Raw genomic sequence first — 15,211 nt, 5'->3', positions numbered from 1 at the left:
TCAGTTTGGATTAAAAAGCAAAATCCAAATATATGCTGCCATATAAAAAATGTGCTTTATATATAAAGACACAAGTTGAAAGTAAAGCAATGGAAAAAATATACCTATATTAACACCAATCAAAAGAAAACTGGAGTGACTACATCAGTATCACAGATTTCAGAGCAAAGAATTTACCGTGGATAAATTAGATCATTTCATACTGATATAGGCATACCACGTTTTATCGCATGTCACTTTATTGTGATTTGTGAATACTGCATTTTTTGCAAGTTGAAGATTTCAAGACTTCAGTGGAGGAAGTAATTGCTAATGTGGTGGAAATAGCAAGAGGACTAGATTTAGAAGTGGAGCCTGAGGATATGACTGAATTGCTGCAATCTCATGGTAAAACTTTAACAGATGAGAGGTGCTTCTTATGAATGATCAGAGAAAGTGGTTTCTTGAAATGGAATTTACTTCTGCTGAAGATGCTGTGAAGATTGTTGAAATGACAACAAAGGATTCAGAATATTATAAACTTAGTTGATAAAGCATCAGTAAGGGTTTGAGAGTATTGATTCCCATTTTGAAATAAATTCCACCATGGGTAAAACACTATCAAATAGCATCACATGCTATAGAGAAATCATTTGTGAAAGGAGGAATCAATCTATGTGGCAAACTTCACTGTTGCCTTACTTTAAGAAATTGTCATAATCATGCCAACCTTTAGCAACCACCACCCTGAAAAGCAAAAAGATTGGCTTGCTGAAAGCTCAGATGATGGTTAGCATTTTTAAAAAATGAAATATTTTTTAGTTAAGGTATATATATTATTTTCTTTAGACATAATGCTATTGCACACTTGATAGACTTCAGTGTAGTGTAAACATAACTTTTATATGCACTAGGAAACCAAAAAATTCATTTGACTTTATTGCAGTATTTGCCTTATTGTGGGTGTTCTGAAACTGAGTCTACAGTATCTCTGAGGTACGCCTGTAAAGGTTTTAATTCATGGGGAAAACATCCAATCCTACATATTTATGTGCCTAGGAGATCTTCAAAGTGTTGTACATGAAGCAAAACTGATAGAATTGTAAGGAGAAATAGAATAATACATAATTATAGTTGTAGATTTCACTGTCCCTCTTTCAAAAACTGGTAGAATGAGTAGACAGAAAATGAGTAAAGATACAGAAGATTTGAGCAATTTTGTTAACCACCTTGACCCAAGTGACATTTATAAAATGCTCCATTCTCTATTAGCAGAATATACTTTCTTTTCAAGTGCACATAGAGCATTTACTAAGATAGGCCATACTCTGTGCCACAAAAAGAGGGTCCCAATAAATTTAAAGGCATTCAAGTCACCATACAAAGTATGTTCTCTGACCACAATGGAATTTTATTAGAAAGCAATAGCAGAAAGATAACTAGAAGATTCCCAAACATTTGGAAACTAAATAACATATGTCTAAATAACCCAAGGATCATGGGAGATATCAAAAAGGAAATTAGAAAATATCTTGAGCTGGGCCTCCTGGGTGGCTCAGTTGGTTAAGTGTTTGAGTTGGGCTCAGGTCATGATCTTGCACCTTGGGAGTTTGAGCTGCACATTGTGCACGCTCTGTGCTGACAGCTTAGAGCCTAGAGCCTGCTTCAAATTCTGTGTCTCCCTCTCTCTCTCTCTGCCCGCCCTCCCCACGTCCCTGCTCAGGCTTTCTCTCTCACTCTCTAAAATAAATAAACATATTTTAAAAATTTAAAAAAAAAAAAAGAAAATGTCTTGAAATGAATGCAAATGAAAATACAGCCCACATAACCTTGTAGGATGCTGCTAAAACAGGAAATTTATAGGCTACATTCCCACTTTAGAAGTGAACAAAGGTCTCAAATCAATGACTTCAGCTTCCATCTCAAGGAACTAGGAAAAGAAGAGCAAATTGAACCCAAAGTAAGTGGAAGACAGGAAATAATAAATATCAGAGTAGAAATAAGTGAAATAGAAAACAGGAAAACAATAGAGAAAATCAGTGAGACCAAAAGCAAAGAAGATTAATAAAACTGATGATCCTGGAGCCAAACTGATTAGGAAACAAAGGGAGAAAACACAAATTACCATTGTCAGGAATAAGAGGAGTAACATCACTACAGATTCTACAGATACCAGAAGGAGGGATAAAAAAGCAATATTATGAACACTTATAAGTTCAATAATTTAGATGAGATGGACAAATTCTTTGAAGACAAAAACTACCAAAACTCATTCAAGAAGAAACAGATAATCTGATGGTTTTGAATTTGTAACTAAAAATATTTCTACAAAGAAAAAAAGAGATGTGAAAGCATATGTCCTTTTAAAAAAAAGTACACAGGAATATGGGTAGCAGCTTCATGTGTAACAGTCAGTGATTGGAAACAAGGCAAATATAGATCAAAAGGTGAATAGGTAAACTATAGTATACACTATGGCTTGGAAAACAGAATGCTACTCAGAATAAGAATGAACCATTGATATATGGTCCAAAATGACGAATCTCAAAGTAATTATGTTGAGTGGAAAGAAGCCAGATAAAAAAAGAAACATGAGATATGATTTCATTTTATATGATTTTAGAAAATGCAAACTAATCTGTAGGGACAGAAGTCATATTAGTAGTTTCCTTGGCAAAACTTGTTGGGATGGGGACCAGGGAGCATGAGGGGCATGAGGAAACTTTCGTAGGTGTTAGGTAGTTTCTCTTACTTGTAGTAGTGGTATCATGGTCACATCAGCCTGAAGTGGTCAAATTGTACGCTTTAAATATGTGCCACTTGTTGTATATTAATTATACCTCAATGTAATTTTTCTTTTTTAAGAGCTCCACGTGTCTCAAATGGATTTGTGACAAGTTTGAAAATCAAGACAAAGTTGGGAATCATTGCTCCAGTCCCTCAGGTCCCTGGTTCCACCCTACAGAGATGACCTATTCTAGGCAGTTTCCTGTTCTGAAACTGGAACATTCTGGAAATATTATTTCCATATATTATGTATATATAGGCATATGCAAACATATATATTCCCTGTTTTAAATTCACAAATGGTGGGGTGCCTGGGTGGCTCAGTCGATGAAGCATCCAACTCTTAATTTAGGCTCAGGTCATGATCTCATGGTTCATGGGTTTGAGCCCCACATTGGGGTCCATGCTGGCCTTGTGGAGCCTGCTTGGGATTCTCTCTCACTCTCTCTCTTTGTCCCTCCCCTGCTCATGCATGCTCTCTCTCACTGATTCTCTCTCAAAATAAATAAATAAATTAAAAAAAATTAAATTCACAAATGGTAGCATACTTTATACATTTTTTCTGTAGTTAACTTTTTCACTTACTATATCTTGGAGTTCATTCCATTGCAATAAATATGGAATGGTTTCACTTTTTAAAATATCTGTATGTGAATCTTTTGGGTATAGATCCCAGTCATTGTGACTGCCTGAGGTTGGTACTATATGCTTATTTTAAAACTTTTTGGAAACAAAGATGTAACTGGATAGTTGCTAGAATTAACTTTTCTTTTAGGCTTGCTTTTAAATCCTCATTTGCAAGCTACATAATATGACAAAACGCTTTCATGAAACTCTGAGTATAGAAGTTTTTTAGAAGGCCAAATTCACTATAAGGCAATATTTTTTTTTAGCAGTAAAGTCTGTATATCTATGTGAAATGTTGACAAGTACTACATTTTGGAAGTTATTATGACATTCTATTTGCTTTCCTTGTCCCCTCAATGTGAAATTTGGTGTTTGATTTATTCTTAATTCAACACAATTTCTTCAATTTTCTAATTCTTTTTTTGTCCTTTGATGGTTAATGCAGTGTTGGTCTTTAGGCTACAGCTATTCTGGAGTTGTATACTGTGTAAGCTACCTGTTATGAACTTCCATTTCCGGCGAAAAATTCTTGGGTTAAATTCTTTTTTTATTTAAAAATTTTTTTAATGTTTATTTATTTTTGAGAGAGAGAGAGACAGAGCATGAGCAGGGGAGGGGCAAAGAGAGAGGGAGACATAGAATCTGAAGCAGGCTCCAGGCTCTGAGCTGTTAGCACGAGCCCAACATGACACTTGAACTCATGAACTGCTAGATCATGACCTGAGGTGAAGTCAATGCTCAACCGACTGAGCCACCCAGGAGCCTCTCTTTGGCTAAATTCTTGCTGACTTTTTTTTTTTAACAGCAGCAAGTGCAGCAAGTCAAATGGGTCAATACCAAAATAATTCTTGCTTTTGAAATTAATTGCATTCTTTAGTTGATAGACTATGTTTCAACAGGAAGACTACTTTCAAAGTCAATGGACCAATTTACTTGGGGGCCTCAATTTTCTAATGGCCATTTTATGTGTCCTTCACAGGTTTTCTATAATTTTCCATCTTAAAGAAACAGGAATCTCAAATAGTCCATTATCCAAACTACCCATATTGTCATATAATCTATGTACTTACTAGATTTATTAGTGAGTATTGAGTCTTTTCATGACTAATGATATTCTGAACTTCTGGCCAGCATTTCATCAGATGTTGAATAAGTGCAGTTCATATCAGTTGAGTATTTGTTTTATATTCATTAGCCGATGAAGTCAGAGATTCATTGCAACTCCTCATAGGAAATTCACTCATTTTTCATTCATTAAACTCTACATTCCTATAGTCTGGTGTCATAGGTTCTTGTTCACCTCTTTGTCCTTCATCTTATAGAATTTCAGGGGATTGTTCCTATCCTATGCAGTTATGGTTGCTTGTATTTATATGCCTGATGTCATGTTTCCAAGCAGTCTACAGTGGCACAAACACACGTTTTGAATGTCGTCTTTCTTGAAGCGGGGGCCTTTTGGCTGAGAAGATAGTTTTATTGACTAGTAAATTATCTTTAAGACCCGTCTCCATCTCTGAGTACTTTTTAGTTTATTTAGGATCTGTTTTTCTCTAACCTAGGGAAAGTGTGGAGAGCCTGATCCAAAAGCATTCCTATGCCCGCTCACCCATCCGTACGTATGGAGGAGAAGATGATGTGCTGGGGGATGAGGTTCAGACAACACAGAATCGAGGTAAGACAGCTTCCGGGCTACGTAACTGCTGGGAGCAAGAGCACCCAGAATGAGGAAGAGGCAGGTAGGTGATGAGACTCCTAGTCCTCAGCGTGCAGTCTGCCCCAAAAGTATTTCAGGAGTCTCTTGAGGAAGGGGCAGCCCTGGAGCCTGATTTTCATACAGGTCATTATTTTGCCTCTGAGTCTTTTTGTTCGTTTGTTTAATTTTTTTAATGTTTATTTATTTTTGAGAGAGACAGACAGAGTGTGAGCGGGGGAGGGGCAGAGAGCGAGGGAGACACAGCATCTGAAACAGGCTCCAGGCTCTGAGCTGTCAACACAGAGCCAGACGCGGGGCTCGAACTCAAGAACTGCGAGATCAGGACCTGAGCCAAAGTCAGACGCTTAACCGTCTGAGCCACCCAGGGGCCCCTGCCTCTGAGTCTTAAGTGATTGTTCTGCCTGATGGTTTCCTGTGGTTTGTTTTCTAGTGAAAGGACACCCAGCCTCTGAGTCAGAGCTCAGGAGTTATTTGTCTGTGATCTACCACCAAAGAGCTATTAGACTTTGGGGGCAATCCTTTAGTCTTACTGAACCTCAATTTTGTCATCCGAAAATCAGGGACTATATCTGTTCCACTTATAAGAGGTTCCAGGAATATCTTATTAGGACCAGTGACTAAAATGGAAAACCCTTTTAAAAAGAAAATTTTCCTAGTGAAGGGCATTATGTAGAGGCAGTGGCCCCAGCGGTGACAGTAGGGGAGTACTGAACAAAGTTCCTCTGTCCCAAAGACTCACAGAGGAGCCGTCTGCATCTGGGAGTCCAGAGAAGAGTAACCAGATGGTGCTTCACGCTGAGCATAGGGATGTTTGTGTGAGGAGAGAGCCCTTTGTCATATTTTTATGTCCTTTCTATGGAATAGCGTAATCTGTCAAAACATAGGATATCTCTTATAACTAAATCCAAATGAACTACTGGTAATTATACAGCTGGCAAATCCAGCGTCAACTTTTGTTTAAATTTGTGGATGCTGTGATGTAGGAAAAATTATTCTTGCAACTAGAAAAAGAAGCTAGAAAAAGAAAAACATTCTTGTGGGTTTCACAAGGCCTTTAGAAACCAAGTAGCTTTGTTGAGGCTCGTATGTCCAGCCTTCCTTATAGGGATGCTATAGAGTTTAGGACAGGTACCAGCTATTTGTAGCTCCTTTTGTTTTTAAAAAAAAATTTTAGTTTATTTTGAGAGAGAGAGAGTCAAAGAGAAAAGGAGAGAGAGAATCCCAAGCAGGTTCCATGCTGTCAGTGCAGAGCCCAATGTGGGGCTTGATGTCACAAACTGTGAGATCATGACCTGAGCCCAAATCAAGAGTTAGACACTTAACCAACTGAGCCACCCAGGTACCCTCTGAGCTCCTTTAAAGGGAATCCAGTTATTCCTTTCAGGCAGAATACTTGTATTTTGACCATTCTCCAGGAGCATACAGGCCATCTAATGAGTTAAGTTTTTTTCTATTTAGTAAATTCTCTCTTCCTTATAGTAGAAATGGTATCTTCTTATCTGGAAAGGTAGTTCTGACTCATGGTTGACGTGTTTATCTTTTTAAATTGCAGATCTATTATGTATTCTAAAAAAATAAATCAATCTGCACAGATAATGTAATTCTTGATTTGCACACTGAAATAGAGTTTCTAGTCTGATGAGTGGTTTTTTGTTTCAGGGTCGGCCTTTACGACATCTGATAATTTGTCCCTCAGCTCCTGGGTCTCTTCTTCTTCCACTTTTCCTGGATTTCAGCATCCCCAGTCCCTCGCTGCTCTCGGCACCAGCACAGCATCCATAGCGACACCCATTCCTCACCCTATACAGGGCTCTTTGCCACCGTACAGCCGACTTGGGGTGCCTCTGACCCCGTCGGCCATTGCCGGCTCCATGCAGGGGAGCGGCCCGACATTCCCCTCCTTCCACATGCCTCGGTATCATCACTACTTTCAGCAGGGGCCTTATGCTGCTATCCAAGGACTGCGCCATTCCTCCGCGGTGATGACACCATTTGTATGACTCTTCTAAACCTAGGAGAATCCAGATCCAGAATGTGCAAATGGGTATGAAATGTGGGAGAGGGTGGGGTGGGTGGGATGTGGGGTGTGGAGCAGGGGCTCTCCAGGAGACATGGGACCTATTAAAGAGGAGAGCTGGACTCACAATAAAGCCTACTGCTGAGGGAATGCACCACAGACCAGGACTCATGTGTAGCTCGGAGAAAGCTCTTGGGTTCAAGAGAGAATCAGTGTCACGTTCTTAGCCAGCCTAAGTCCTACAACCAATAGGATACTAACTTACCCAGAAAATTGAATAACACAAGGCAGAGGAATCTGAAGGTGCATTATACCTAGCAGTTAAAAATGCTGTGTCAGCGCAGTAATGTATAAAATCAATGTGTAGAGGTTATCTTTCTGCTTTCCACAGGTTTAAAGAATCTTCAAAGAGGCAATATGTGTAACATACCGACCATAATGCATAATGACTAACTTAAGTCCATTTCTCTCTGAGGAAAATGAGAGCCAACAGAGAAATATTTGTAGTGCTGAAGCTTAAGCATGTTTAGTTTTCCTTTGTATTAGTCTGCTGGGTAAAGGGCTGAGATAATGCTAACGCATCCTATTTTGTGGATGAATAGATGGTAATGACCTTACAAAGCTCTTTTTGTAACACTGAAGGGCCAGTATCTGACAAACTCTTTCTCAGTCTTGTCTTTTTCTTCCTAATTCTCTTTCTTGCAATGACTTGCCATTTACATAGAAAAAAACCTATATACAATTTTGAAGCAAGAGGCTCTATGTGTTACATTACACAATTGAGGTTATATTTTTCTGGGCTGCATTCTAAGTGCACTGCTGACTCATTCACTGGGGAACACTTCTAAAGCCTCTACATGATGACACGGGAGGCTTTCTCTCAATCTGCAGTACCAAGATGGTTGCCCTGTCCTGAAAGGAATTTCTCTGCCATGGGTACCAAAGGCCCCTTTAGTTTTACTTCAGCTTTGGGAGACCTTATGGATGGTAAAACACACCGGGCCAAATTCTCATTTTTGGTAAATCTGCTTTGTTATTAGATTAGCTGTTACCACCGATTGACAAAGATTTATGAATGACCATTCTGAATGCCTGTATAGCCACCACTTAACCTATGTTCATGAAGCATTATGAGTCAGTCATACAAATGATTTGTCCTTCTTTCTTACTGTTCTGTTCAGTGACTCTGTTATCAGTTTCCTAGTCCATTATATGAAATTGTATGTCAACTCAATGACTCTCTGACTGAAACACTGGCAGTGTTTATAAGTCAATCCAAAGTATTTATTCACTTTGAGTTCTTATTGTTTTCTTAAACCTTCCTTTAATGTTTAATAATTAACTATATTTTAATTATATATAATCTCTATATTTAGGGGGCAACATGTATCTAAGCATTTGAAGTCAGGGTAGTATTTGGCATTTTGCAACTTTAATAAAGTTTATAGTCCTTCAACTTTATAATGCTTTCTAGCTGTAAGATATAACCTGTCTTCTTTAGAAAACTCTCCACAACTCTATTTTATCCTAATTAAATTTTGTATCTACTTTGTTCTGACTGCAAAAGTATTAAATCTGTTAAAAGAGATGGGAAATATCACTGCTGAGAGTAGAGAGGGGGGTAAATGCAATATACTTATCAGAGTGCATGGGGTTTTATTTAGTTATTTTGTTAGGCTTTTCCATATCAAATGCCTTTCTTGGGCATTTCTAGTCTATGAAACAAGGCATAATGGCATAGCCTGTCTATGTGATGCCATTGTTGTTGGACTTTGCAATTGTTTTTCTCCACTGTGTCCCGTAGTTTACTTATGGAGAAGCATGGACTGTGCTCCCCAAGCATCTCAAAGTCCTATGGCAGACACTGTAGGCTAATTTCTAACTTCTTGCATGTTATGCTATAGTATCCACAGGTAGTTTGTTTTCAAACACAGCACAGATGTGCGTTTATTTAAAAAAAAAAAAAACAGCTATAAGTAATGTTTAAGTATCCATAGAGCTTAGGATAGGGATTTGATACTTAATAGTTGGCCTGCTGCCAGTGCTCCATTTAATACACAGTACTGCTGCTTAAAGCAGGAATAACAAAACTAGATGCTATTTAACATGATGCTACTCGATATTCTGGTAAATTACTGGTCTACTACAGTGAATCTGTATCTGAGTTTTCTTTTCAATGAGAATGAAAGCATCATTTTAATACTATTTAGACATTTTTCCCAACTGACATATCTTAAAGTGGGTTTGTTTTTGTAATATGGCTTTACTTCAGTATTTCCTGACTTCATAACTTTATTTGGTAATTATGTAATATAAAACTAAAAATAAGTAGTGTGCTTAGAGAAAAGCAAAGACGAGATACCAAAGCATGCTTTTGGGAAATAATACCTGAAATTCTAAATTGGATTTTTTTTAAAGTATTTGGCATTATTTGAAAGAGGAAGAAAAAGCACAAGTGACATGGAACTTAACCTGTGATCAAAGTCACCCTAACCGTGAGAACCAAGGGTAGAAATTTACCCCAACCCCAGGGTCTTTCTAAACTATTCTGGTTGCTGATTCTTACTGAACTCCTCAGGTATTTAAGATTTTAAAGTCTAATTCTACCAAAAGTAATTGCAAGAACTAGATAGTTAGTGGGAAAGCCAATCGAGTAATTAAGAGCATGAGTTGCAGACCATTTGTAATAAATGTAGGGTCCCCCCCTGCCCCCGCCAGGTATATCACAGTATCAAAAAGCATGACTAATGTGCAGTGCTGCTACAAAGAGGCCCTTCTGGAAATGCTTTGTCTAACCTGAAAGAATTAATTTATAACTCCGTAGGTTCTGCGTATGTGATTTGTTTTTAGAACACTTATCAATAATGCAGAGTAAGTTCAATTATTTCTTTTACTTAAGAAGTCTTCCCCCTCCTTTGCCGACCCTTAGCGGTATGTAAGTAAAATCTCTCCATCTTGTATCTAACATATCACAAATTATTAGGTTATAAGGTCTGCATTAATGAATTTAGGTTGTACCGCTGGTTTGAGTTTATAACGAAGGTTTGTTGTTATTCCTAGCAGGTGGGCAAAGAATGGGAGATATTAAGAAGATACTGAGAAAAACCCTGTGTTGGGCTATACTATAGAAGTTACATTAACTTCTGGGGTATTACAAGGTCTCCCCCCTCCCTCACTCTCATCCACATCTCTGTCACTGTGCTTCTCTAGCCACAACATCTCCTGCCCCCCCCATGCAAAAAAAAATAAAAAGGACACCCTCCAAAAGGCCAAGAAAAAGAATTTTTAGAAGAAAAGATCACCATTCCCATACCTATGAATTTTTCAGAGAGATGTTGGGATATTTAATCCATTTCTGAATTTCATGTTAGCTTTTCAGGCATCTTGCTTATATTTAAGCTGAACCATATTGAGAAAAATGAGCTTCAAGAAGGACTTTACCACTCCATTAAATATTCAGTCAAGCTTAGCCATGACTCAGCAACTAAAGTTCAAAAAATTCAGTTATGTAATGTGCCAGGGTCACATGCTGCAAGGAAAACAATATTTTTACTCAATCTTCCATTGACTAAGTAAGGAAACTGTTTTTGTTATTAAACATGTATGGAATTGATAATTATTAGAAACAAAACAATATTATACTGTAAATCTAGACTGGAAAGAAATAAAGCACTGGACAGAAAGATTTTCAGCTGCTGGCTCCTTTAGGCAGCTTGGGTGGAGGATGGATTTTACATGTTTTTATATTATTTCAGAATGCAAGGATTTTATTTTAAACAGGCAAAGAGAAGGTTACAAATTCTTAAACGTTTAGAAAACCATAAAATAATTTCTTCACTACTATTCCATGCCAGTTATAAAATATTCTAATACTTATCTTTCTTTGGCATGCTTAAATATGCAAAGTTTCATTTATAAATATTGGTAGGCAAATAATCCATAAGTATTTTCTCACTCTTCTTTCTCTATCCCTTCCTCAATTCCAATCCCCTTCCCTGATAATAAGAAAATAAAAACATTGGTAAAATAATACATCTGGACAAAAAATACAGTTTGGTATTTTACTTCTGAGACATTAAAGTAGTGTTTAGTTGTGGTTTTTTTCCTTATTTTCAGAAACCTAAAAAAACCCTTTTATTTCCTAGAGGATAAAATTGGATATAGCCTCTTTAGTAGACTCTATCACAGTTATATCGTTTGCTGTGTCCATTTGCTTTAATGAATTGCGTGAGAACAGTCACTGTAATGAAGTGTGTGTGTTGGGGGTGGGGGGAAGGGCATGGGAAATGTTTTATGAAAAAAGAAGTTATAAGCCTAATACTATGAAGTAACACCTAACGAAGTTCTTTTTAAGTGCAATATATTTATTTCTGCTAGAAATGTATTATCAACATTATGTAATATTTGAAGCATTACATGTTATTTGTAAACAGCTTAAAATTATATATTACCCAAAATTGTACAGAAGTACAAATGTGTGGATATTAATTTCTTTCATTAAAAATGGTGTGTTTTGATATATATGCACACATTTACACCTTTAATTATCTTACACACTTTGCTTTGTGACTTTTGGTACCTGTTTCCTCACCTTGAAAAACAACAAAAAAAAAAGGATTAGGTAAGAGTAGGGGTCATAGCTGGCCACTCCCAGTCCAGACACAGCCAACTGGATTACTGTACAGGGTTTGGGTTTTGTCTTTAATTGTATTTGGAAGCCTTTAGAGAAAACAGCGCTCTTAAGTCCCCACTGGTTCCTATTCTCCTACACCTAGTCCCCTCACTCATTTACTCCACCTGATGAAATCTTAAAATTATAGGACTTTGCACCTCTCTGTATGGAATGATACTGAAGACTCCATAAAGCTTAAAGATCTACCTCTCATTCTAACCATAAGCTCTTGGATGTGCTGTAATGATATTGCAGAAGGCAGGTTGATACAAAATAAGATTAGCCAAATTCAAAGTCTTAATCCTTCCACATGACATTTGACATTATCATACCTTGTGCTTCAGGGTATTTGACATTATCATACCTTGTGCTTTCAGAAGTCTGCTCTATTATACTTAATTTTTTGTGCATGCCAAATGCCAACCTTTTAAGAATCTTTTATTTGGAATAATTCCAGGTTTACCAAAAAGTTGCAAGGATAATATAAAGAAATGCTGTATATTCTTTACCCAGATTCACCCATTGTTAATGTTTTGCCCCATTTGATTTACAATTAGCATTTACATTGAGTAGTATATCCCCCCCCACCCAAGCACATGCAATATATACAATTTATTTTCCTCCATTTGAGAGTAGGTTTCACATATCATGCCCCACTATCCCTATGTAATTCAAAGTGCACATCCTAAAACCAAGAAGATTCCATTAAATATCTACAGAAGAGTTAGCAATTTCAGGAAATTTCATGGTGATATAATACTGTGACCTACCATCTGTACTCCGGTTTTGTTAAATGACCAACCCAGTGATGTCCTTTGTAGCATATTTCTTCCTTCAGTACAGATCCAGTTCAGGGTTACATATTGCATGGAGTTATCCTGTTTCTTCAGTCTCCTTTAAGCTGGTACAGCTCTGCAACCTTTCTGTGTCTTTCATGGCAAAGAATTCTTATTTTTCAATGTTTTATAACTTATTACTATTCTTAGTTATCTTGATGCTCAATTCACCCCGGATTTGGTCATCAGGAGCCCCTTAAGCTGGTCCCTATGTCCTTATGACATGCCCTACTTGATTTTTTTTTTTTTTTTTTAGCACTTCAGTTTCTGGCATAACACGTTGTCCGGGGCTCATCTCATACCTTTTCTGGAACCAGCCATTTCTCCAAGGAGCCCAGATTCCTTTTAGTTGGGGAATATATTAGAAACCAAGATCTGGGTACTAGATATGTACCATATGGGATACGTTTGTTTCTAGGTTCTCTCAGCCAGCAGAGTTGGGAATGCATATATGTGTATAAGCACACACATTAGTGTGTGTGTGTGTGTGTGTGTGTGTGTGTGTGTGTACAGCACGTATTAGAAATCATGAGTCTGTACTGCTATCTCCAATTCCAGTACACTCCCACAGGGGCTTTTTCTTTTGCTTAGCCCCATTCCCTATCTGCATGTACCTTCTCCCTGGTTCCCAACATCAACATGCTTATTTACTCAATTCAACCATAAACCCCAAATAACTTCATCTTGCTTCACCCATAAAACTGCAATAAACAAACCTTTTAAAAAAGAGTTCAGAGGTTGTTTGCAGTTGGTCCCCTTCTACCCACTCCTTGACCAAGGGAACACAGTCAAATCACATGTTTAGCCATTAGATTAGTTCTTTCTTCATCTTCCTATATGGTTATGTTATTCATTCACAATACAACTGGGTTCACTTGTTCAGTTGCTTACAGTTTTGTTTTTGTGGGTTTTTTAAAATAATAAATGTATTTATTTAATTTATTTTTTGAAGTAAGCTCTACACCTAACATGGGGCTTGAACTCATAAGCCTGAGATAAAGAGTTGCATGCTCTACCTGCTAAGCCAGCCAGCTGCTTTTAATTTTAAAGAAGGATTTTCTTTCCTTCTCATTCTTACTAATCTTTTTAAAAAAACATACATTAACATGCTTCAAACAAAAACCTCATAGAACTAATAAAAAACCGTATCTAGGTTGTGGGATGCAAGGTTAATAAGTAAATTACTCTCCCATATATCAGCAAGGAACAATCTAAATTTGAAATTAAAAATACAACACCATTTATATCAGCACCCAAAAAGGGGAAAAAATACTTAGGTGTAAATACAATATATACAAGATCTATATGAGGAAAACTATGAAACTCTGATGAAAGAAATCAAAGAAGATATCAATAAATGGAGAGGGATTCCATGTCTGAGGGTAGGTAGACTCAATATTGCCAAGATGTCAGTTCTTTTCCACTTCTATAAAGTCAATACAGTCCCAATCAAAATCCCAGCAAGTTTTATGGCTGTCGACAAACTGATTCTAAAGTTTATATGCAAAGGCAAGAGTCCCAGAATAGTCAACGAAATACTGAAGAAGAACAAAGTTGGAGGCTGACTTCAAAACTTACTATAAAGCTAAAGTAATCAAGTCAGTATGGTGAAATAGTAGGCAAGTAGATTAACAAAACAATAGTCCAGAAAATAAACCTTGCACTTTGGTGTTGGGAAAATGGTGCACTGGTTTGGAAAATAGTCTGGCAGTTCATCAACAGGTTAAACACAGAGTTAGCATATGGCCTAGGAATTCCACTCCTAGGCATACACCTAGAAGAAATGAAAACATATGTCCACACAAAAACTTGTACATGAATATTCATAGCATCATTTTTAATAATAGCCAAGAAGTGGAAACCATCCAAATGTTTATCAACTAGTGAATGGATAAAATTTGGCATATCTAGACAATGGAATATGTAGCTATAGACAGAAATGAAGTACTGATAAATGCTACAGCATGGACGAATCTTGAAAACATGGTAAAAGAACCAGACACAAAGAACCATGTATTGTATGATTCCACTTATATAAAATATCCAGCATAGGGAGAGTCATAGAGATATAAGACAGACTAGTGGTTGCCAGGGTTGGAAGGTAGGAGGAATGAGAATTACTGCCAATGGATATGGAGGTCTCTTTTGAGGGTAGTGAAAACATGGAATGAGAGGTCATGGTTGCACATCCTAGTGAATATACTAAAGTCACTGAATTCTACCCTTTAAAAGAATGTCTTCTATGGTGCTTGAATTATAGCTCACTGTTATTTTAAAACATGAAAGAAAAAGCTATGCAGTGAATCTTTTTATTTCCAGTCTTTAGTGCCCAACTTGTCAACTTTGAGGACTTCCAGGGGAATAAATCTTATGTACTTGTGAGTTGAGTGTGCCATCTAGAATCTTCTCCCTGCCTCATTTTTTTTTTAATCTGTAAAAGGAAGATGATACTGCCTATTTTTTAGCCTTGTACAGCCTTAGGCTCTCCATTCTTATTTATTTTTACCCCCCCCCCTTTTTTTTTTAATTTTCCTAGGATGAATCATAGCTATTTCTTTGGACTCCCTCGGGAGTGGGGG

General features: G+C 37.2%; 1 protein-coding gene across 1 annotated transcript in view; it reads left to right on the top strand.

Annotated features, from left to right (window-relative positions):
• The window catches only part of TBX20 (T-box transcription factor 20), a 58,711-nt gene extending 49,620 nt beyond the window's left edge, over positions 1-9,091 (top strand). Inside the window, exons 7-8 of the mRNA XM_030308218.1 lie at positions 4,953-5,065; positions 6,767-9,091. Coding sequence (XP_030164078.1) covers positions 4,953-5,065; positions 6,767-7,107 — 454 coding nt within the window. The 3' untranslated portion in view covers positions 7,108-9,091. The remainder of the gene's footprint in view (positions 1-4,952; positions 5,066-6,766) is intronic.
• Positions 9,092-15,211: the final 6,120 nt, after the last annotated feature.

This window comes from Lynx canadensis, chromosome A2 (assembly GCF_007474595.2).
Source record: "Lynx canadensis isolate LIC74 chromosome A2, mLynCan4.pri.v2, whole genome shotgun sequence".
Taxonomy (NCBI): Eukaryota; Metazoa; Chordata; class Mammalia; order Carnivora; family Felidae; genus Lynx; species Lynx canadensis.
This window is presented reverse-complemented; position numbering and strand designations above follow the sequence as displayed.